Below are 24,788 nucleotides of genomic sequence, written 5' to 3'. Positions count from 1 at the left end.
GTCTCCAACGTATCTATATTTTTTGATTGTTCCATGATATTATATTATCCATCTAGGATGTTTTATATGCATTTATATGTTGTTTTATATGATTTTTGGGACTAACTTATTAACCTAGAGCCTAGTGCCAGTTTCTGTTTTCTCCTTGTTTTTGAGTATCGCAGAAAAGGAAAACCAAACGGAGTCCAATTGACCTGAAAATTCACGGAGGTTGTTTTTGGACCAGAAGAAGCCCACGGGGCATCGGAGATGGACCAGAAGAGTCCCGAGGCCACCACAAGGGTGGGAGGCGCGCTCTACCCCCTGGGCGCGCCTCCCCTATCTCGTGGCCGCCTCGGAGCCCCCCCTGACTTGTTCCCAACGCCAAATCCTCTTATATGTGCCCAAACTTCCAGAACATAACCTAGATCGGGAGTTCCATTGCCGCAAGCCTTTGTAGCCACCAAAAACCAATCGGGACCCTGTTCTGGCACCCTACTGGAGGGGGGATCCCTCACTGGTGGCCATCTTCATCATCCCGGCGCCCTCCATGACGAGGAGGGAGTAGTTCACCCTCGGGGCTGAGGATATGTACCAGTAGCTATGTGTTTGATCTCTCTCTCTCTCATGTTCTTGATTTGGCACGATCTTGATGTACCGCGAGCTTTGCTATTATAGTTGGACCTTATGATGTTTCTCCCCCTCTACTATCTTATAATGGATTGAGTTTTCCCTTTGAAGTTATCTTATCGGATTGAGTCTTTAAGGATTTGAGAACACTTGATGTATGTCTTGCATGTGCTTATCTGTGGTGACAATGGGATATTCACGTGATCTAGTTGATGTGTGTTTTGGTGATCAACTTGCGGGTTCAGTGACCTTGTGAACTTATGCATAGGGGTTGACACACATTTTCGTCTTGACTCTCCGGTAGAAACTTTGGGGCACTCTTTGAAGTTCTTTGTGTTGGTTGAATAGATGAATCCGAGATTGTGTGATGCGTATCGTGTAATCATACCCACGGATACTTGAGGTGACATTGGAGTATCAAGGTGACATTAGGGTTTTGGTTGATTTGTGTCTTACGGTGTTATTCTAGTACGAACTCTAGGATAGATCGAACAGAAATAATAGCTTCGTGTTATTTTACTACGGACTCTTGAATAGATCGATCAGAAAGAATAACTTTGAGGTGGTTTCGTACCCTACAATAATCTCTTCGTTTGTTCTCCGCTATTAGTGACTTTGGAGTGACTCTTTGTTGCATGTTGAGGGACTGTTATATGATCCAAATGTGTTATTATTCTTGAGAGAACTTGCACTACTGAAAGTATGAACCCTAGGCCTTATTTCCTAGCATTGCAATACCGTTTTCGCTCACTTTTACCACTTGTTACCTTGCTGTTTTTATATTTTAAATTACGAAAACCTATATCTATCATCCATATTGCACTTGTATCACCATCTCTTCGCCGAACTAGTGCACCTATACAATTTACCATTGTATTGGGTGTGTTGGGAACACAAGAGACTCTTTGTTATTTATTTGCAGGGTTGTTTGAGAGAGAGCATCATCAACCTACGCCTCCCACGGATTGATAAACCTTAGGTCATCCAATTAAGGGAAATTTGCTACTGTCCTACAAACCTCTGCACTTGGAGGCCCAACAACGTCTACAAAGAACAAGGTTGCATAGTAGACATCAATTAGCGTCACAAGTCCGGCGATCACCATGTCACAGTTCAACGATCAATAAGTTCGGCGTTTAAAAGGAAGGACGCATAGGTAATGCATCAAACGGCGGCGTTGTCATCCGGCGATGGACTGGCTTTAGTCGGCGTGCGCGGGCTGGTCTGCGTCGGCATGACTTCTGTGCTGGGCGTCGTAGAGGTATCATCGCTCGGGCTTGGCGACGGCGTTGGGGTCGGCGTGGGAGTTGGCGCGGCCGTCGATGGCATCTGGTTCAAGATGAGGCCACGCTCCGCCAGGTACCACGCCTTGACCTACTCGTCCATCATCGACATGTCCGCCCCCATCGGGAATGCCAGGTCGGTGTTCCTCTTCTTCACGGCGACGTTGGTCCGGAGCAGGTCGAGCTTGACGACGCTGTTTGTCATCAACCCCGACTACCGTGCCTTGGATATCTCTTCCCTCTGGGCGGTGTGGTCCTTGGCGTCGGCGATGCACTGCTCGATGGACGCTTGCAGGCGTGCTGCAGCCGGCACGGAGTCTTTCACCGTCTTCGCTCGTTTGTTGCCATCTGGGCACCCATCAGCCGCACCCGGCGCCGGCGCGTTCGGCTTGTACGTCTCCTTGGCCTTGGCGAGGGTGCGCCGGACGTCCACCCACTTCTCGCACTTCTTGATCCAGGAGAACACGTGGAGGTACTTGAACTCTTGGTCGGTGCTACCGTCCTGGCGGTACATGACGAACATCCGAACCATCTGCGCCGAGGAACAAGTGTCGGCGACGCACACGGCGAGAAGGAGCGAGAACCGGCGTCTGTGCATACCCGAACCTCGATGTTGGCGCCGCTTTCCGGGCGAGCCGCGACCTCCTCGACGATTCCATGCCATTTGTTGCAGGCCGTTTAGATGAGCGCCCAATTGTTCGCCATGGCCTTCGAGTCGCGCTGCATGTGGATGCCGGCGAAGTAGCAGTTGACCAACTTGCGCTCATCGAACTCTGACTTGGTGTGCTCCCAGTACATGTCGGCGTTCTGGTTCGTGTCGGTGATCGGGTCGAGGGAGGCGGTCTTCCACGCTTCGGCGAGGCACTCATCTTCATTGGACGCCCACTTGACGCGCACCTCGCCGGTCCTGGCCACCCGCTTCTTCTTTTTCCTTTTCCTTGCCGGAGCATTTGCCGGCTCTTGCTCCTCCTCCTCGCCGTAGTCGAGCTCGTCGTCCATGTCGCTGCTGAGGTCCATTGTATCTTCTTGCACGTGGAACCCGGGGTGGTGGCGGCGTCCAAGCCGCTCGTGATGATGTCGTCCATGTCGGCTTCCATCGCGTCGGGGTTGATGCGACGATGAGGCTTGCGAGAAGTGCAGTGCGCCACGAGGCAGAGGTGGTGTCGGGGAGGCGGCGTAAGCTGGCGGCGAGTAGGTGTACGGGGGATACTTAACACTGGCGAAGGCGGGTGAGGGCGCGCGCTGGGCAGGGTGGCCATGTGGAAAGGTGATGTTGGGGCTGAACCGTCGTGCGCGTCCCCGTCAGCGTAGCCAGGCAAGGGCGCGCACACCTAGAGGTGTGGCGACGGCGAGAAGCCGGCCGGCGACCCGACGCTCTGCTGGCTCGAGGCAGTTTGTGGGCCGTGGCCGCCGGGTGGAAACATCATCCCTGCGTGAGACGCCTCTGCTTGCTACACGCAAGACGCCTCTGCCTGCTCTGCCGCCGCCCTGTCCCGGGCCCTCTTGGCGTTGAGCCTGTTCCGCCGGTCGGTGGTGACAGCCTTCCGGCGCTGAACCTCCGCCTTCCAGTTGGCGTTCGACATGCCTAGTCGTTTTGCCGGCGGCGCCCTCGGCTTCCTCTGCTTTGACTGGGTGGCATCGGCATCGGCAACGGCGCGAGGGGCCGTATACTTATTCGGCGGCATGGCAGCCGGATGGAGGGGAGAGGGAGGAGAATGGCGGGAGAAGGGGGGCAAAAGGGGGCAATGGAGGGAAACTGAGGGGGGAACGCGAGGGGATCGGCAGGAAAAAGGGTCATCCCTAGTCGACAAAGCGGACCCCGCACCTTTTCGCTTCAGCCGGCGCCACCCAGGAGACCCCCGGGGGCTTGGGTTCGGCTCGGGTTCGCCGGCTGTTATTTCAGCCAAAACCGGCAATAAATAAGGCCTTGGAGGCGCGACTTGGCCGATTTTTTGACGCCAACTCTACAAAAAAAAGCCCTAAAGGGCATGTTGGGGGCGCGAGTGGAGATGCTCACATGCTGGGTCCAAGGGAGGAGGCCGTTTGCACCAGCACGTGGGCCAAGCTAGCAACATGCTATTGCATGACTTCATAGACGGCACAAATTTGTTACGCACCGCTGGTTTGATCTATCTCATCCTTTAGATTTAGATCCGACGGTTCTAATGCTACAGAGATCAACCATCGCCACCACCAATCCCAGATTAATTAATGATAAAGATAAAGGTAATCATATTGTGTTGTTACTAAGACTACCCACACTGGAAGTAACATAGGTAGATCCTGATGTGGAGAACGTCGGAGATCCTGATGTATTCATCAATCTTGAACGCCTCCCTATCTCATCGCCTTGCATACGCATCCCCCTTCGTCGTCTCCCCCATCATCTACTGATGAAGGACTAAAGCAGCAGGAACTAGGAAGAAACAAAATAAATCTAAGTTAATTACAGCTGCGGGCCACTTGTATGTGGCACTCTCTTACTGGCCCTGCACGATAATCCCTGCTGGAAGCCCCGCAGGTGAGTCGAACCAGTCACTAGTAGTATGAATAACATCACATATATTAAGGCAAGATGTGTCTATAGATAAATAAATAAAGTGTTGCAAGTTACCACACATATTTCACTCCCCACTATAGAGGTAGTAACATAGAGTAGTAACATACTAGTAACATGAAAATTCGAATCTGAGCCCGAGCTCATCTGCCCCTGCGCTCACGAAAAAAATCAAAATAAATACTAGAAAAATTCAAAAAATTCCAAATTTTTTTGGATGGTAGACAATTTGATGCGTGAGGTACGCTCCAATTTTCAAAACATTTGGACTTCTGTGCAGCTCTCAGCAAAAAAGACAAATCGGAGGTCTGTAAAAATGTGTACTGTTCATATACTGTTCTGGTCTGATTTGTCTTTTTTGCTGAGAACTGCACAGAAGTCCAAATGTTTTGAAAATTTGAGCGTACCTCACGCATCAAATTGTCTACCACCCTAATTTTTTTTTGGAATTTTTTAAATTTTTCTGAATTTTTTTTGACCGGGTGCAGATGCACCGGGGCACCAAAACGCCGCTCTTCTAGTAACATGTTTATGTTACTACTCTATGTTACTACCCATTATGGCTAGTCTAACTAATAGCATATATTTTTGGCAGGTGGCCGGCTTAGGCGAGGAGGACATACATGCAACTAAGGATAAGACACTAGTACATAATGATACAATGGACACGGGTTAAAACTATCATCGGCAAGGAAAAAAGGGTCCGTGTGCCAGGCCACGTCGCTGATATGAAGGCCCATGATTACTTGCTACCAGCTTATTACCTTGTTTTCTTATGTAGATAATTGTATATTGCCATATAGGTTTGTATATGATCTAGGAGTAGTTGCATATCTAAAGAACCTGTAATATTGTTCATCCATTAACTTCTGAAGATAATACTAAAATTAGTCACAAGTGAGGCACAACTCGATGTAAAAACACAGTTCACTAGCTTGAATTAATGGCCTAGATCGATCCAAATGAAGGATCAGACGATGTAGAAGATCTTAAGCTGGGATGGGCTTAGCATACGGGTCATCCACCCGGCTTATAGTCTTGGAGGCATGGAAGTCATAATTTTAAATTTGATGGCATATCCATTTTCGCAAGAATAATAAATCTATGCTTACTCACAGGGAAAAAATGAATAAGCAACCAATATACTGATCATAATGATGGGTCAAGATTACAACATTTAGATGTTAACAAAAAAGTATTTATGCCATAGTATAGCTAGCCATGTAACCGTGAGAGGTTGTCCTCTCACGGCGACCGAGGGGGCATCATTAGATGTACAAGCGGCAATGGTAAAGGCGGTTTCAACGGCGAATATGCGCACTCCGGCGGAAACACTAGATCACTAATCGGGAAATATCGACGCACGCCTGCGACGTGCCCTTGTTGAAGGTTGTGGCTCGAAGCTTGGCTTTGGGGTTGAGAATCCCGAGATCGACTTACAGTTGGACTCGAAATCATTAGTGCACGCACGGCGATCCCTTCTAGAAGGCTGAGCGTACGAGTTATGTACTTTTCGTTTGATTATGTCTTTTACCATAGAGTTTGTGGTAACATGGTGGAGTTCTGGTCGTGAGGCATACATGCTTGGCTTTTTTTTGGTCAACTTTGTTGCCTGGCTTTTAGTCATATATACATTTGTGCATCAATCGATGCATAGGCCAGGGTTATCATCCTTTAAAATAAGTAATTGTGCCAAATGAAAAATTAGTTATTTTAATCCGTAAAAAGAAAGGTAAATATATTTTGATAGTAGTTAGAAGTATGGTGTTAAGGAGGATAAATAGTTTTCATGCATTTGGATGTAAATAGCATAAAACTACTACTTTACAGGCTAGGGCTTCGAAAAACTACCGGTTTTTAATTTTTCTCAGATAACTACCAAATCAAGAGTTGGCTGTTTCAAAAAACCCAAACTGCCGAGTGCTTATCTATTGACCATGATTATGACAAGTCAGACCCACACCTAAACGAAGCGTTAGTTTGACCGTTAACTGACATGTGGGGCCCATGTGTCAGTGTCTCTTCTCATCTAGTCATCTTCTTCTCCTCCTCTCTGCCTCCTTCTCCTCCGTTATCCCTTCTCGCGAAGAACGCCGGTGAACCGCCATGGCCGCCGGCCACACTACTGGCCCACGCCGCTGCCCTATGCCACGTCGGCCCCCCATCCGCGGTTGCTGCTGGTAGGAGCTCGCCGGAGCTCCTGATGACAAGGAGCTCACAGGACTCAATGGCCTCGTCCGCGGCGGGGGGCGTCGCCGCGCGCGCGGCGGTGGGGCTCCGGCTCGGGTCGCTGCGCCGCCGCGTGCCAACGGGAGCCGCCTGGGCGTTGCCGGCCATGGGGCGCTCTGGCTCGGGTCGCCGTGCGCCGCGCGCCATCAGGAGCTACCTGGGGCGCCGCCGGCCATGGGGCTCCGCTCGGGTCACCACGCCGCCGCCCGCCACGGGTAGCCGCCTGGGGGTCGCCGCCCGCCATAGGGCCGACAGGCTTGCCCCCCGCCATGGGCAGCCGACGTCCTCGCCAAGCGCAGAGGCGGCCACTGGCTCGACGGCGTTGTCCAGCACGGGTCGGCTGCTTGTGTAGAAAAGCAGGTAAGGCGGAGGAGTGGCCGCGGTTGAGCTCCGGTGATCACCGGTGGTGGGTGGCTCGCCGGCCAGAGGAGGCGGCATCGCGAGGTCGGGGTAGACCTGCGCCGATGGCTGCCGTGATGTGGCAGGGACCCGATTGCTTTTTTACAAACTTATAGGGACCTGATTGCTTTTTAAAATTTGTGTGCGGGCCCACCCTTAATGGTCAAAAAATCAGAGCTCTTACACGTGGGGCCCAACTGTCGTAATCATGATTAATCGTAAAGCACTCGACGATTTGGGTTTTTTAAAACAGTCGACTAGTAGTTTTTTGAAATTTTAGCCTGTAAAGTAGTAGTTTTATTAATTTTACTCTGGATTTGGCGATATGTTACTTCTCGATAGTATTTTTTGTAGATTGCTTGCCACACGTGCCATGCCAAAGTTAAGATAATGAGAACCTCACTTTAGGCTTTTGCGAGGAAAATGTATATAATTTCTAGGTGCATGCATGTGACACGGTAGTGGAATCGTATTTCTTTACTTGGGATGATGTGTCCTTAGACTCTTGTCCCAGTATTTTAGACCCACCTATTGAAAATATCGGAGCAACCGATGAGAATGTCCCACTATGATGTTACTTGCGTGCGTGTCCACGTCAGCCTCACTTGTTTCTTATGGTTTTGATACTAACAATACAGAAAAATTATAATACTTCCTTCGTCCCAAAATAAGTGACTTGCCTTTGTACTAACAGGTGAGGATTTGATGCATGATGCATGCACACGCAAAATATGGCAACATTTGATGTCAGGAAATGACTGTAGAGGTAGAAAAAATAAATGGTTCGAAAAGCCACATCTGAACTTTGAAACATTAGAGCAAAAATGGAAAATGACATGGTGAACTCTGAAACCCAAAATAAAGGTATTCCATTTGTACTATCAACAACTCCAAGATTTGAAGGGCTCGTCAAATAACCTACATATAACAAAGGTGTAACGTGTCAATAGTGATTTTCCTTGGGGCAGAAGTCCATAATGTACGGTGAGGGCAATATGGTAAGTAGACCGTGTTGCAGGCCCAGTAATTCCTACTCATGTCCTCCGGTGGGAAGAAGAAAGACAAAATAGCATGTTAGTGAACATCGGGGTGCACTTTCCCTCTTCCCCCTTCCTCCATGGACATGAAGATCGGGTGTCCAGTCGAGGAAGCGATCAGACGTCCTCAGTGGTATGATCTCTGTCCTCCTCATCTCCAAGATTTGTTATGACACAGTAACGTTAGATCCCAGTAAAATAGCTTGCAAGGGGAGGAACTATTATTTTCTTGAATACATCGGGTGCTGAGATTTTTGGACTGGGTGCAGGGGCTTCTATATTTGGTTAAACATGCTGGCAAGTTTCTGAGTTTATGATCAAGCTTTCCAGGACGACAAATCCTTATCAACACCATGCATAGTTCTAGTCATGTCCTAAATCAACCGGTGCAAGTTTGAGTACTTCCATTTTCTGGACCTAGATTTGTTATTCATCCTACCATAAACATCAGTAAGCCAGTGGAAAACCCTTGTGGGGTCAGCGTGCTTACATATTAGGAACCAATATGTAAAAAGTATACAAATTGAAGGGGTTTATCAAAAATCTGTGGTTTACACGTACCTCTGTGGAGCCGGCAGCTCGTAGTATGATGTCTTGTCTAGGACATAATTCCAACCAATATGTCAAGTTGGTCCAGGAATAGTTACCACTAATTTTCCATCGGGTCATGAACTTGGTCATGCATTTAACTAAAAACATCAGTCAGCATGTGTATCTTGTTCATGCAGATAACACAGGACAATGAACTTTGTATATCTTTACTCTTATAAATATCCAAGTTTATGGTAGTTCATTCATCTATATGAGATTACCTCTTAAGTTGTCAATAACTTTAATTTCCGCAATTATGATACATTTTATGCAGCAGACATATGTATTGCTGGGTTTTGCTGATTAATGTATATACTTTTCATAGATTTAAACTATGATGAGAAGTGGATTTAAGAAACTCAAGCAATGCACATAACTTTGTTAGTGCCACTATCTGAGATCATGTCTCTTCTTCGTCACTCTTTAACCCCCCATCTCATTTGGGCATCGACCACCTTTCCAGTGGAGAATTGGTGCATTCTTTTTGTGCATGTTCGACGACCTAGAGTCATCTCCCATTTTCTTTTACTCTCGGTCCTGGGAAACAACCACTCTTCCAGTGAATGTTGGGTCAACTTCTTGCGGTCTTTCGCAGCTGCCCTTTTTTTTTGGCCTTGCTGCCATATGAGCTCTAGTGTGGCGGTCTTAGGAGATTGTCCTCTTTTATTTCCATGTAATCTCTCTTTTTTGGTCACGCTATAACCTATGCCGCATAACAAAACCTCTTGGGGTTGTCTTTGATTATCTGTAGGAGGTTACCCTTTCCGTTGAGTTGTGACCATAAACTGAGTTTTCTATATTTTTCAGTAAGCTAGTCACCGGGGTCATTTTTGGACCATATTTTGCTGAATATGTCTCCCGCCTCGTACGATTTCTCAAAGGAAAAAAAAGGTTTGTATTTTCTTGTTCCTGAGAACTTCCATTTAAAAGTTTCGTTTCTGTTGAATTGTAATTATGTACTGGTATTTTTATGTATATTCCGTGCACATAGCCTCGTTCTCGGGATTGCTTTGGGGATATATTTAGGTGTATATGTCTGCCCCCTCATTGAGTTTCTCAATGAAAAAAGAGAGGTTTGTATTGTCTTGTTTCTGCAAACTTCTGTTTAACAGTTTCCTTTCCGGTGTGTTGTAATCAGTACTGTTTTTTTTTTCCAGAGCGCTCGCCCTCGTCCTCGGGATTGCTTTGGGAGCATATTTTGGTCGATGTGTCTCCCCCCTCATCGAGTTTTTCAAAGAAAAGAAAAGGTTTGTATTGTCTCGTTCCCTGAGTAATTCCGTTCAATAGTACCGAAAATTTTGCCATTGTGGCCTCTCCATTTACGTTGGTTTGTTCCTGTGAATAACCAGGATGCAAATTGCTGGCCATGGCGAAAGCAGCCGCAGGAGTAATACCAAAGCTGGCACTTGGGTTGTGGATTCCGGCGCTCAATGCCATGCGACGGGTGACCCACGGCTCTTTTCTTCTCTGAAAATGGCTAAAAAAGGAAGCTGGATTTACGGAGTCACTGGGCAGCAGCTGCCAATACGGGGCTTCGGAGCGGTGCAGTTTCCCTACTTCACACTCGAAGAAGTCTACTACGTTGAGGGCTTAGGCAGGAATTTGATCTGTCTATCCAAGTTCCAGGTTACATTCGGTTACAAAATTACATTTGGAAAAGCCACGTACATCGAAGAGGAGGCTACGAGCAGGCGTATTTGTGAACTTCGGAATGTCGATGGGCTATACGAGCTGGACTCCGTGCCAGTAGCGCTTGACCAGCCTCCAGCAGCAGAGGGACGTGCCTGAGATGCCCCTCTACTGTTCTAGTCCGGTCAGGTCCGAAGCTATTCGTTTGTTCATGCTAAGACATGAATAGCTTCATTTGTTCATATTAAGGCCGTGAATAAATGTTCCTCTAAAACTTGTCTCTGCAAGTCCAGCATCATATGCGTGGTTGAACCTCATTCGCATATTGTTATGTGATGTGTTCTATTTTCTGGCAGCCTATGATTTCAAACTTGTATTCCCTTAAAATATACTTTTGGTGAGCGTGAACTAAGACATGCAGATTACTTCAATTATTTCACCAGAGTTATTTTGAGGATTTTTATTTTTTGGGAATTCCCATATAGGTTGTTCGATTTACTGGTTTTGACCCTTCAAAAAAGTCACTAAGGTTAATTTTCGTTATTTGTAGATGAAATAATTCATGTTCTCAAAACTCTTGGTATGATTATAAATTGTATGTGGAAGGCCTGATCCCCTTTGGTCTCGGATCACCTTATATTAATAGGTTGGTTAACCTAATTAACTGAAGTGATATACATCAAAGACTACAACCTAATCAAGGAAAGTGAGGATTACCGAATATTACAACTGTGAGATATGTCACGATGCTACATATATTTTGACAATGATTTCTTTGATTTTCATGTGGTGAGAAACACTCTTCCAGGGTAAATCCTGTACTATCTATTTGTATCCTCAAAAACTTAGCGTAGGCAATATTTTTAACCTGTGTATTCAATATCTTCATGTTAAAAAATGATGCGAGTCAAAACATACCCTAAAATTGTTTCCTATGATTGTTTATTGCTATAGTATTATTAAGCGTAGATGACGATTGAAACTTTTCTGAAAATAGCAAAGACTAAATGGGCCTTAATGGAAAGCCTTTGGTTCTCAACCAATGGACAGTCTTGAGAACAGATGGACAACCTGACGGTTGGACGGTTGGACCTATATGTTTGGAGTACATATTTTTTTAAGGAGGAACAACACTCAGTCATCAATCAGGTGAGCAAGTGGGAGGACTTCAAGGCCAACTCCAACAGTATGTGGCTAGTTGGCCACTACTATAGAATGCAAGCCGTTACTAACAAGCAATTTTTTTAAAAAAAACTAACAAGCAATTTTGTAGTTTTTTTTTAAGATCGCAATTTTGTGGTCTAGTATGCTTTGCTACTAAGAAACTAACGTACCAGCTAACACTCAAAGCATCTCCAATAGGTGATGCAAAATAGGTCTACAGAAATGGCTTGATGTAAAATATACATCACCAAAAACGTGTTTTTAGGGCACCGAGAACGATCAACTCCAGCAAGTGATGTAGAATAGGGCACAACTCATCCGAGCGATGTGGTACGTGCGCGGAACCCTGAGCCTCCATCCGGTGATGTCGTACGTGCGCGCGGTGATGTCCGCATCCGCAATGATGCCGAGCCAATAGCGCACGCTGCCATGCCACAGCTCGGTGGCGTACCTGCCAGACTTGCGCAGCCACACCCCCTTGTAGCCGGTCTTGCTCTTGCACTTCTTCCTCGGTGCCATGGCGGCCGGCAGCAAGGCACGGCGACGGCGGCAAGGAGAGCCGAGACATTACTAGAGAAAACCTTATACACAGAACTTTAGCAGTAGCGCTGGACAAAATGAATCGCTACTTCTACTTAGCAGTAGCGTGTGTCAACAGAAGGCGCTATTGCTATGTACATAGCAGTAGCGCGGCTGGGGCAAACAGCGCTACTACTAAAATTGCCCCACCGTTGCCGCCATACTAAGTAGTAGCGCTTTCCCTTGAAACGCGCTACTGCCAGGTAGTTTAGCAGTAGCGTTTTCCCCTAACACGCGCTACTGCTAAGTACTTTATCTTCTCCACACCTTCCACCCCTCACTCTCCCCCACTCCCACTCTCAGTCTCCCACGCACCCGTGGTCCGCCTCCGCCGATGTTTGAACCTTGCCCGCCGCTGCATTGCCGCCGTCGTCCTCGCTCTTCCTTCATCGGTATGCGGCGACCCTCCCACCGCCCTCCTCCCACCTCCTCCGGCCGCGCCCTCCTCCCTCCTTCGGCCATGACCCTCCTCCCTCCTCCTCCGGCCAAGCTCTCGGCCGGCAGCCCTCCCCCCTCCTCCTCTCTCCTCCCTCCTCATCCTCCCTCCTCCCCCTCCTCCTCTCTCCTCCCTCCTCCTCCCCCCTTCTCCCACCCCCTCCTCCCTCCTGCCTCCCTACATCTCTCCTCACTGATCTGTTCTTGTATAATGTAGTTTTTACTATTTTTTAGTAAGTGTTTAATAGAAATAGTTTATTTAGTAAGTGGTTAGTAGAACTAGTTTATTTATAGTAAGTGCTTAATAGAACTAGTTTATTTAGTAAGTGCTTAATAGAACTATTTTATTTAGTTATGTTAGGATTATATATAAGATATTTTGAAATGTTTTTGTTCATATTTTTCAACCATTGAAATGCAATGACCATCAAGTTTGAATGTGTTGGGAAACGTAGCATGCAATTTCAAAAAAATTCCTACACTCACGCAAGATCTATCTAGGAGATGCATAGCAATGAGAGGGGGAGAGTGTGTCCACATATCCTCGTAGACCGAAAGCAGAAGCGTTTGACAACGCGGTTGTTGTAGGCGAACTTCTTCTCGTTCCGACCGATCAAGCACCGAACGTACGGCATCTCCGAGTTCTGCACACGTTCAGCTCAATGACGTCCCTCAAACTCTTGATCCAGCAAAGTGTCGAGGAAGAGTTCCGTCAGCACATCGGCATGGTGATGGTGATGGTGAAGTGATCCGCGCAGGGGTTCGCCTAAGCACTAAGAAGATATGACCGGAGGTGTAAACTGTGGAGGGGGGGGCGCCACACATGGCTAATAATTGTTGGTGTGTGTTCTAGGCGCCCCCTACTCACGTATATATAGGTGGGAGGGGGAGGGGACTGCCTTGGGGCCCTAGACCAATTCGCCCCCCCTTTCCTTATTACTGGAAGGTGGAAAAGGGAAGAGAGGGGGGAGGACGGAAAGGGGGGGCCGAACCCCGTCCTCCTTCTCCTATTCGGCCTTCTTCCTTAGGGGGTGGTGCACCACCCCTTGTGGGCTAGTGTGCTCCCCTCCTATGGCCCACAAGGCCCATTAATCCCCTTGAGGGGTTTTGGTAATTAACCCCCCCCCCTGCGTACTCCCGTATGTACCCGGTACACCCCGAAATACTTCCGGTGTCCGAATATCATCGTCCTATAAATGTATCTTTACCTCTCAGCCATTTTGAGACTCCTCGTCATGTACGTGATCATCCGGGACTCCGAAAAACATTCGGTTACCAAATCACATAACTCATATAATACAAAATCGTCATCGAATGTTAAGCGTGCGGACCCTACGGGTTCGAGAACGATGTAGACATGACCGGGACACCTATCAGGTCAATAACCAATAGCGGAACCTGGATGCTCATATTGGTTCCCACATATTCTACGAAGATCTTTATCGGTCGTACCGTAATGACAACATATGTTATTCCCTTTGTTATCGGTATGTTACTTGCCCGAGATTCGATCGTCGGTATCTTCATACCTAGCTAGTTCAATCTCATTACTGGCAATTCTCTTTACTCGTTCCATAATACATCATCCGCAACTAACTCATTAGTCACATTGCTTGCAAGGCTTCTTATGATGTGTATTACCGAGAGGTCTCAGAGGTACCTCTTCGATACTTAGAGTGACAAATCCTAATCTCGATCTATGCCAACCCAATAAATACCTTCAGAGCTACATGTAGAGCATCTTTATAATCACCCAGTTACGTTGTGATGTTTGATAGCACACAAGTTATTCCTCCGGTATCCGGGAGTTGCATAATCTCATAGTCAAAGGAATATGTATATGACATGAAGAAAGCAATAGCAATAAAACTTAAGATCAATATGCTAAGCTAACGGATGGGTCATGTCCATCACATCATTCTCCTAATGATGTGACCCCATTCATCAAATGACAACAGATGTGTATGGTTATGAAACTTAACCATCTTTGATTAACGAGCTAGTCTAGTAGAGGCTCACTAGGGACACGGTATTTTATCTATGTATCCACGCATGTATCAAGTTTCCGGTTAATACAATTCTAGCATGAATAATAAACATTTATCATGATATCAGGAAATATAAAATAACAACTTTATTATTGCCTCTAGGGCATATTTCCTTTATAATGATCATATGATGTAGATATAAACATGTATATCTAGTGTTTCTCAAAGAGGATATGTGCTTGCCCAAGTGGCCATGTTTACAGGGAACACCTCCAAGTGGCCTATGTTTTGCAGGAGTGTTGATTAATTTTCGCTGCGCCAAATTTCACGCGCTCGATATGTCCTTTTTAGCAAAGGTCATGCCAGATTTTTCCGTGAATTTCGGCATGACTTGTGCTAAAATATTTAGAAAATATAAAGTGGCCCGGATTTTCTAGAAAGATAACTAAACGACATTTCGGGTCGACTTTAAGTCTGTCGGGACTCCACCATATATGAGAGAAAAAGAATGCCGACTATTGTCGTGGGGGTCGTTCGTCCTCTTCCTTCTCGTGATAGACCTTTTGGTAATGCACGGGAAGGAAGAAAAGAAGGACCATCACCGACGGTCGCAAATGTCAGAGAGGAAGCAGTGAGGGAGAGTCTCCATAATATATGAGAGGACGAAGAATCCCGACTGTTGTCTTGGGGGTAGCTTCTCCTTCATTCCCGTGTGCTAGACAATTTGGTGTAATGCACTCGAGAACGAAGTTAGGAGCTACCATCACCGACGGTCGAATATATACCACGTTAGCTGAGAGTTTTCAAGAAAATACTCTACATACCGATAGTCAACTCATGATTAATAATAATGATCTAATTTAGTTTTTGTAGGACATATATTTAATTTTAGAAGTTTAATCTTTGAATTATGAACATAGGAAATGTTGTCTGACGACGATAGGCTCCCGGAGTGCAACTGGTGCGGCGACGACCGGGGTCAGTGCGACAGGCCTCACCTGGTACAAGGTCGGTGCTTTAGTATTAAGCTCGACGAGACCTGCGATGTTCAAACGGTACGCAACAACGACAAGTGTTTTTTCGTAATTAAGCACGACTACTGCTTCTTCAACGTGTAATTTCCGTATTTTACAATTCGACTAGCTTATCCCATGTGCAAGACGCTATGTCTTGGAGAAGCTGGATTTTGAAGATCATGAAATGTGGAGACCAATATAGTTCACCTAAGGACCCATCATGGGTATGATTTTTCTGTAAATCTATACAATTCTGAGAGTGTATCCCATTTTGGTTGCCCGAATTGGGAAGCACTTTGCAAGACGTATGATTTTCATGAGGGTATGCTTGTCACATTTGATCTTGTTGATCCTGACATCAACGAAGAGAATATGGACATTTGGGTCCTTGTTGATACGCTTTCAATTTTACAGCTATGTGACTTTCTCAAACATATTTATTAAGTAGTTTATATTGTTTATTACAAAATAGTTGACAACTTATTTCCATTGATAGCTTATTTTCATTCTTTAAAACTGATGAAGACATGACATTCAAAGCATGGTAAAAATATATGGACAATCGTAGAGAGCTACTTGGAACCAACATTGTGCGAAGCGTAAGAGTTGGAGACAGGATAGTCTCCATTCTCCATAATGGAGAGTCAGGGCCTATCTTGTTTTATGCTATTTTACCATAGAGAGGGTAGTAGGTCCTATGAGAGAGGAGTAGGTCCTAGATACAATGTGTTATTATGTGCTACAATGTGTTAGAGTTGATGATGATGAGGACGAGTTGTGATTATGACTAGTGACCAAGTTGTTATATGATGTCTCATGGACGAAAATGATGATCATGAGGAGTTGTTATATGACAATGATGTATTATATATGATGATAAGTTGTTAATAATAATAATATGATGATGATGATGATGATGAGTTATTATATCATTGGATGAAAGAACCATGGATTAGTTTCAAGTGGATGGATCCTAAGTGATCAGGACATATGGATTACCACGATAATCCATGACTTGGTCACTTAGGATACATCCACTTGAAACTAATTCACGGTTCTTTCACCTAGTGATTTAATAACTCCTATGATGTAAAAACAATCTCTAAATTGCTACTGTATGAAAACTTAAATAATGGTGTATGAATACGACATAAAATAAAAAAGAAATAGAATACGGAATAATAGTAGTAGGGGGCGAAGAGAAGTGCACTAATAGTAATTACCAGTAGCGGTTTCTATAAGAAGCGCTACTACTAAGTAGCTATAGCAGTAGCGCGGTTAAACCAACGCTACTGCTAACGTTTAGCTGTAGCACCTAGCAGTAGCGCGGACGCCAAAAAGCAGCGCTACTGCTAGGCTTTTCCCTAGTAGTGAGAAGCTGCATTGGAGGCAGGGACGGCTGCTAGTGCTCATCGACGGGCAGGGGCGGTGATTGGGGGCGGATTTTGAAGCTCGGCGGCGGTGGTGTTTCGGTGGTGACGACGGGATTGGGGCGGCGATTGGGCACGGATTTGAGGTGGCGGCGGCGGGATTGGGGTCGGTGGCGGCTCGATGGCGGGAGGAGGAGGTGGATGCGCCGACGGATATGGTCGGAACGGTGTCGGCGGCGTGTTTAGGTGATGTGATGAGAGGGGGAAGGAAGTTTCACCACGGCAGTTACACTCATGTGACTTTTTGGGCACGGGGGCAAGTGATGTATTTTTACATCACCAGAGGCAAAATATACATCGTACCCTAATTTTTTTGCAAGATTTTACATGACGGGCTGCTGTTGGAGTGCCTTTTTTTTTACCCCTCGTGATGTAAAAAGCTGTTATTTCTATTTTGCATCACCTATTGAAGATGCTCTAAATGACACATATCATAAAGAATTTGCATCGAATTCAGAGAGCTTTGTTCAACAGAAGCAATTGATTTGGGTGTTTGGCCAAACCACCAAGTTTTCGTAAAGGCCTACATTGATAGACTTTTGAAGAAGAGCAAGGTGTATGTTGTAAACAACGGCAAAGGGGCAACATAGTAAAATACTAGTAGCAATTTATAATTGTCTGGACGGCAGAGTCTAGTCAAATTAGGTGCAACATAGTGGTTATCTTCTTCCCCTCACCTTCCTTTTGCTTTCATTTGCTCTCGCCCCTGCTTGGCCTTTGCCTCCCACCCAAAGATGGACGTTGTGAGTTCAATAATCTGCTCCTTGATGAGGGAACTCGTGGAGATTATTAAACATGGACCATCAGATGAACATGCGAGCCACCAGGAATCGATGGGGTATGATATCTTCCATTTATCTCTAGATTTGCGCAGCAACTCCCGTTTATCCTGGGATCATTAGCTCTCCTGATATCATCCGTTTATCTTCTCTAAATAAATTTTCGATGTCATCTCTTCCGAAAGGCACAGTCTGAAACCTGAGCTACTTGAAATATCTGGATCCACTTGGTTTAGAGAGGATTGGAAAATATCTGGTCCCCGAAAATATTTGCTGCTACTGGCAACTTTGGCAATAACCGTAACCTACCAAGTTGGTCTGAATCCCCCAGGGGGATTTTGGGCAGACACTGAATCGGGACAAAGCAGGTACTTGTTTCTTTGTCTCTTGTAAAGTTTTCCGTCACGATTTATGCCATGTACCGTGTCATGATTTTCATCTCTAGAACAAGGTGTGGAGATAGATAACAGAACAAATACAGTATGATGTACTGCTATCTTCTTTTTCTTTTTTTTTATAATCTGTACTGCTATCTTTTGAAATCACGCGAGACTGATGAAATGATATGGTGTTCTGAAAATGATCATGCGTAGCTCGATTGCAAACTAAACTAAACTGAACTAGATTTGCTTGCATGAACTTAAACTTCATTGCAGGTACCAAGGAAGCAACAAGCTCAAATATGTACCTTTCTCATGCACAAATGCAATGGCACTTGTGTGTACCTTGCTTGTGTATACCTTTCTAATCATATCACGAGAATCTGAATCCCCTTCTACTGAAACGCCAAATACCAGGTGCTTGTTCCTCCTTTTTTATGTCTTAACTGTACCTATTTACTTTACTTTACTAGGTGTGCATCTGCCTCATCCAAAAATGCGTATATATCGCCATATAATTTTGGCAAGCCTCAAAATATATTTGAGCAAATAGAGTATGATGTACTGTTATCTTGTGAAATTAATGATGTGATTAGGTTATTTGTGAGGCAATCATGGGTAGCCCAATTGCAAACTAAACCATCTTCTAGATTTGCTTTCATGAGCTTCAACTTCATTGCAGGAGACAAGGAAGCAACAAGCTGAAAGATGTACCAGGGAAGGGGAGCTGGACACTTTTCTCATGCAGGGTAGTAGTAGCATTTTGGTATACCTGGCAAAATCTGCTTGAAGACCAAGTGGGGAATCGGACAATTATCTTAGTCACGGTTATAGTATGTCTTGTGTGTACCTTTGTGATTATGTTTAAAGCCCAAGCGGATCGCAACCTTGCAAGCGCCTCGAGAGACTCTGAATTGCTTTCCGTGACAAGTTATAAGGAGACGATTGAACCGGAAAATACCAGGTGCTTGTTCCTTCCTTTTGATGTCTTGTACCTATCTACTTTACTTTAGTAGGTGTTTTCTTCATCCTGGTAATTTTCAATTCATACTTAATTGATAGAGCTGTTGCTGCAGTTGCTCCGACTGCATGGCCGCCTGTATTGCCGTAGCTAAAATCCCAGCTACTTGGCTTGTCGGGTCTGCCTCTACACACCATGCCACAGGAAACCGTGCACTCCTCTCTGGCTTCAAAAGTGTAGATGGCCTCAACATCCATACGGGTGATGGCGTGCGCATGCCGGTCTGTGGACGTGGCTGCGTGATTACGGATGCGGTGGTTCTTCCCAACGTGTTGCTCGTGCCGGGGCTGAAAAAGAACATTGTCTCAGTAAGTCAGCTCACTCAGCTTGGCTGCAGCATTGTATTCAAGCGTGACGCCTGCTATATCTCGGGTGCCACTGATGGTACTACTATTGGCAAAGCGCTCGTCGGAGAAAATGGGATGTTTAAGCTGGAATTCCTCAAAGTCCCGCTTGTCAACTAGCCTGCCTTGGCCCTTTTCTGATTCTGGGAGCCCCATTTACGGTAAAAAAATATTTGTAATTATCTAGATCTAAATGAATCTATCATTTAGATTGTTTGTGTATTTTACTATTACATCATATGATAATTTCCGCCTGTGAGGGATGGAGTCCCTATTAAGAATAAATACATTCATATACTCACGTTATGCAGCTTCAAACTATGTAATCCTTTATTTTGTGAGATTCAATCTATGTAATCCTGTTTGGTCAACATTTGCCATATCTATCTTGTGTAATATACCCCTGGAAAAGATACTGCAAGCCGGTGACATCCCATATCGCCACGCTTCCAGTCATTGTCGCATCATTATCTATCGACTTGATGCCTCTGAAAGAGATGGGGTTTTTAGGACCAGCAATAGATTCGAAGGTTGGTATGAGGCCAAGATCCTGATCAGTGAACACACAATGAGACAAAAATATGGGCAGGTTCGGGGACTGGGAAAGGTCGCTGGTAAAGACCCTACTCCTGTGATGTAGGTGGATTTGCGTAGGGTATCCTTTCGGAGGAGGAAGAACAAAAGGACTCAGTACTCCTTGTGAATGAAAGTGAGTGTGTGTTCTTGTCTGAGATAAGTGGGTTCCTGAGATGCCGAGGAGTTCTACTACAAAGATCCAGACATAACTACATCAAATATGGAGCAGAAGGCAACAGCAAAGAGCCAGAGCTGTAGTTGTAGTTAGTAGTAAAGTTTGAGCCGAGTATCCATAGTTAGTATTAAATTAATTACTTTTTGAGCTCATATGGTACTAAGTCTAGCGTTTCCTGTTATCCTTAAGTTGTATCCATATGGTACAAGTTGTATCATAATTACCAAAAATTCTAAAGTTGGCCGGGGAGGATCTTAAATTATCTCTACATTTTTGGCTTGTAATGTTTACCACTCAGAGGTATTACTATTAGTAAAACAGTGTTCCATAATTGTTAAATCAACGACTTGTGCACTACAATGTCCAGTGGTGTGCTGGTTCACCGCATTGATGCGAAAGCTGGAGCGGCGGACCAGGAAATCGCAGTCATGTTGTAAGATGTCAGGTTTGGTCTCTTGGGCGGAAAAGTTGTCGGCTCATCCAGTGAACAGCCTTGGTACTAACGTGGAAGCCCGAGTGACGGTTCCGGAAATCTTCATTTTGCTGTGTCAACGCCGACTGTTAGGATAGTAGAGGTGTATTCTTGAATGGTTTGCAGCCTTAGGGTCGATGTGTGTGCGTCGTCCATCGATGTATCGTTTTTCTGCCAATCTCCCTTACTAACTTGTCATTTATATAAAGATTTAGAAACATCGGAGCTCCCAAGGGTTGCTCAAAAAAGAAAAAATGCGCCTTGGATACGAGTCCAAGCCAGGCTTTTCCATTTGTGCTTGGCCACAACGAGGCATTTGTCCATCGCCTTGAACAATACAAAATAGATATAAGTTTTGTTAGAAAGGAGCTGACTCATGTAGCGTGTTAGGTGAGTCCTTGTCGAATGGATATAGTATACTAATGAAAAGTTAATAAAATTTCCCTCAAAATTAGAGTACCTTGTTGGCGCTGTCCGGTGGCTTGGCCATAAAAAACTTATCCAGCTTGTTGTTTTCGTTTCCTCGGCCGGGTACTCCAACAAGTACGCCTTAGAAGAAGGTGGGTGGCCAAAAACTTGGGGACAAAATAGTTGCACTGCGTTGTTAATTTTCTATATAGTTGCTCCGCGTTTCTATATAGTTCCAAAATAAATAAGAAATTGTTGCACCGCGTGAACCGTTTGCTTTCGTTCCTCTCGATGAACTCGAGCTCCCGACAGAAAGAGGAAGAACTTAAGGTTGATCACTTCTCTTTCAAAGGTCTGAGCAGCCTTGCCTCCATGCGTATGTAAGTCAGTTAATATTAGTTCTACCCGCAAAAAAAAAGTTAATATTAGTTTGATCTTTATATATCAGTACCTTTTCTTTTTTTGAATTTTCCTTTTTTGTAGATTGTATTAGACCATCGGCATGAGTGATGTACTGGTGGGCACCGTGAAGGAGGTTGTCAAGCTCGCCCTCCTCATAAAGGCCGCGGCGGACACAGCTCGTCACAATAAGGATGCCTGCATCGAGCTTAGAAACATCGCGGACCTACTGGGCGCCATCGTGGCGCCGCTGGAGGGTATGGATATGCACATGAAACCGGTGATGAGAGGTGCACTGATGAACCTCGAGAGGGCCCTTCGCCGGGGCCACAAGCTGGTGGCAGACTGCCAGAGGGAGAGGAACTTCATCTACATTCTTTTCATGGCCAGGAGGCGGTTGAGACAGCTGCTCAAGGTTAAGAACGATATTACTCATCAAATGTTGATCACAAACTTTGCTATCAATGCCAACACCTACATCCTTGTGGCCGTTATACATGGTAGACTTCCTCAAAGCTCCATAGAGGTATGTACCATCATTTGCATCCATCCAATTAGTAACTAAACCATGTCACTATACGCAACTTGGATACATTGACCTATTTGAGCTACATCTATACATCTGACAACCATCTTAGCAAGAAAAATTACAAATACATAATCATACCATTTATACTGCACAACAGATTCCTGAAAAACTTTCATTCCAGTACAACAAATACTGCTCCCCTTGTTTCTAGCTAATGATCTGTATTACACTATGCAAGTACAGATAATTAGAGACGGAGAGAGTATACTGCAATATATATTTCATATATCAGCACACCCAGTAAATAGTTTTGGGGGCACCAAATTCACTCGCTTGTTTGTGATAAAGGCAATTTTTCATCATGAATTAAATTTAGTAGTTGGACAGTTGTTGTGCGTAGTTCGGGGGTTGGGTTCTGTCATCACAGAAATCGTTATGCCAAGTTTCATTTGCAGTATCATAATGAAATTCCTATATATTGTCCTGCAGGGCACTGGAGTGATGGACGGCTCAAATATCAGTGGTAACTCTTATTCGATAAACTATGTGGGTATACATATTGTACAAGGAAAGTACGATGCTTCACGTAAGATCGCGTACTCTTTCTAAAAGAGGAACATTATGATTGACCTAAAAATTCTCTTACCATTCATTCAACTACATAAACATATCCCAATCCGTGTATACCAGTTAACACACTCTCGCAAACAGTTATATATATAACCACATTCATGGCGCATAAGTAATGTTGTTCTTTCATGACAGCTCTCAGAATTTTCCTTCCCGTTGAGTTGGATGCTGCAACAAATAATTTTTCAGAAGAAAATGTGATTGGAAAAGGTGGCAGTGCTACCATCTACAAGGTTACATTCCGTATACTTGTTTTGCTAATTATATTCCATATGCTTATTTTTTTTAATCAAGTTGATCTTAAGCTTTTCAAACTATGTTATCGTTTATGTGAATCTCATAGTGGTCATGCCATTTTATACAAATATATTCTTGGAGCTGGGAGGACTTTTCTGTACAAATGTATTACTTATTTCAGATGATCTGTATGTTTTCTAGGGTATACTGCCTGAGGAACTTGTTGTTACCATCAAGACATATCCTAATCAAGGCAAATTTTAACATGGTCCCTCTTACCTCCTTTTTTTACATGTGAGGTAAGAAGGTAAGAGTCAATCAAGCCATTCATTGATGAGATCAACGGCTAAAATCTATTTTATACTCTTACCTCTCATGTGAAAAGAGGGGGTAAGAGGGACCATGTTAAAACTGCTCCCTAATCAATCGGGGCCACATAGCGTACAAAAATATATTAATGTTTTCCAATTATTGATTGAGCATGAAAATGTAGTCAAATTTCTTGGATTCTGCCATGTTGACGGAAATGAAATGTTGGTGGAAGAGTACATGCCCAATGGATCCTTGTTTGAGATAATCAATGGCATGTCCCTGCTAAACTATTTATTACAGTTGGGCTATGGTCGCATTTCACTTCACTTTCTTGTCAATAATGATAAATGATCGATTGGTAATTTCAGGGTCATCGCAGAAGCTGGACTGGCTTTCGACATTCAGAGTGATACGCGGGGTAGCACAGGGTGTAGCTTATTTGCACTCCAAACACGTCATACATTTGGATCTGAATCCAGCCAACATCGTTTTTGACTCTAATATGAATCCTAAAATTTCAAACTTTGAAATATCAAAATTACTGGATATAAATGTTTCTGAAGCAGTGAGCCCTGGGCTAGTGGGAGCAATGTAAGATGGCTTCCATGTATCACATTTCCACTACCTACATAGTTTGTGAAGTTTTTGAATAACATTTCATCAATCAGGGGCTACATGTCTCCCGAGTATATCACGGACGGTATCATCTCGATGAGAAGCGACGTGTTCAGTTTTGGGGTCCTACTCCTTCATAGCATTAGCGGAATGAGAAGTTCCATACTTGACCAACATCCAATTAATTGGGTAAGAAATACTTAGAGGACACTAGCGTGTATTGACAAGTTGTTACAGCTTTCCTTGTCCAGTTGATCACTTGTCTATCTAGCAGTAGTATAGATTGAAAGCATAATTGGCTGAGTGTTTATTGGTTTTCATCTTGAGATCTTTTCACACATCATCTATTTTAATTTTTAAGATCAAAGTTTCTCCTTTTTCAGGGTTGGGGGGTACGGGAAGATGAGGGTATGAACGGGCTACTTGATTCTTCGTGGGGTAGCGAGCATCAACTAGAGGAGATGAAGAGATGCATGGATATTGGACTGCTATGCACCCAAGAGTTCCCTAAAGACCGGCCCACAATGTCGGATGTTGTCAAGCTCCTGAATGACAACGAGATGTTGCCCAACCCAAAGAAACCATGTTTCATTTAGAAACAAGAAGCATGGACGGTTCTCAGCTAGAGGAATATATCTTTGTTGTATTTGAAGCCAAGAAAATCATGTGTGGTTGTATACCCTGATACTTTGCTTGCAAGACGAGATAGCATAAACTGGATTGAACGACAAGATGCAGATATCTTTCTGTATAACTGCAGGCTCCTACTGCATATTGAAATCCACAAGCGTGATAAGGCCATCCCTCTTGTAGTAGGGAACCCTCCTGCTCCCTCTTGACATTATCCAGACCACTAATATCTTGCGATAATACATTTGGAATTTCAACAACCTGAATGATGGCTAGTGCATTGTTCTCAGCTTCTTCAAATGCCTGTCAAGCGGGAAAAAAGCAGCACATTCGGC

At 44.7% G+C, this 24,788-nt stretch overlaps 2 protein-coding genes across 3 annotated transcripts; both read left to right on the top strand.

Moving 5' to 3' along the window:
- The first annotated feature begins 17,607 nt into the window (after positions 1–17,607).
- LOC147967100 (uncharacterized) lies at positions 17,608–19,788 on the top strand. 2 transcript variants are annotated; one of them, XM_087527456.1, is made up of 5 exons: positions 17,608–17,784; positions 17,917–18,093; positions 18,382–18,522; positions 18,788–19,069; positions 19,182–19,788. In XM_087527456.1, exons 1-5 carry the CDS (start codon positions 17,681–17,683, stop codon positions 19,588–19,590), a joined length of 1,113 nt encoding a protein of 370 aa, XP_087383582.1. In that variant the 5' UTR covers positions 17,608–17,680; the 3' UTR covers positions 19,591–19,788. The 2 variants fall into 2 exon arrangements, with proteins under 2 accessions (XP_087383582.1, XP_087383581.1); XM_087527455.1 differs by having other exon boundaries at positions 17,911–18,093.
- Positions 19,789–21,603: 1,815 nt separating this feature from the next.
- Positions 21,604–24,419, top strand: LOC147967099 (G-type lectin S-receptor-like serine/threonine-protein kinase At1g61460). The gene is made up of 6 exons (XM_087531046.1): positions 21,604–22,026; positions 22,519–22,615; positions 22,795–22,892; positions 23,098–23,149; positions 23,577–23,773; positions 24,207–24,419. Exons 1-6 carry the CDS (start codon positions 21,604–21,606, stop codon positions 24,417–24,419), a joined length of 1,080 nt encoding a protein of 359 aa, XP_087387172.1.
- The last annotated feature ends 369 nt before the right edge of the window (positions 24,420–24,788 follow it).

Source organism: Triticum urartu, chromosome 6A (assembly GCF_056163025.1).
Source record: "Triticum urartu cultivar PI428250 chromosome 6A, HENAU_Tu73, whole genome shotgun sequence".
Lineage (NCBI taxonomy): Eukaryota > Viridiplantae > Streptophyta > Magnoliopsida > Poales > Poaceae > Triticum > Triticum urartu.
This window is presented reverse-complemented; position numbering and strand designations above follow the sequence as displayed.

Coding starts and splice junctions, on each gene's coding strand:
- LOC147967100 (XM_087527455.1), top strand. CDS start 17,681: ATGGACGTTGTGAGTTCAATAATCTGCTCCTTGATGAGGGAACTCGTG. Junction 18,094..18,381: donor ACTGAATCGGGACAAAGCAG/GTACTTGTTTCT, acceptor ACTTCATTGCAG/GTACCAAGGAAGCAACAAGC. Junction 19,070..19,181: donor ATTGAACCGGAAAATACCAG/GTGCTTGTTCCT, acceptor CTGTTGCTGCAG/TTGCTCCGACTGCATGGCCG.
- LOC147967099 (XM_087531046.1), top strand. CDS start 21,604: ATGAGTGATGTACTGGTGGGCACCGTGAAGGAGGTTGTCAAGCTCGCC. Junction 22,893..23,097: donor GCAGTGCTACCATCTACAAG/GTTACATTCCGT, acceptor TATGTTTTCTAG/GGTATACTGCCTGAGGAACT. Junction 23,774..24,206: donor ATATAAATGTTTCTGAAGCA/GTGAGCCCTGGG, acceptor CTCCTTTTTCAG/GGTTGGGGGGTACGGGAAGA.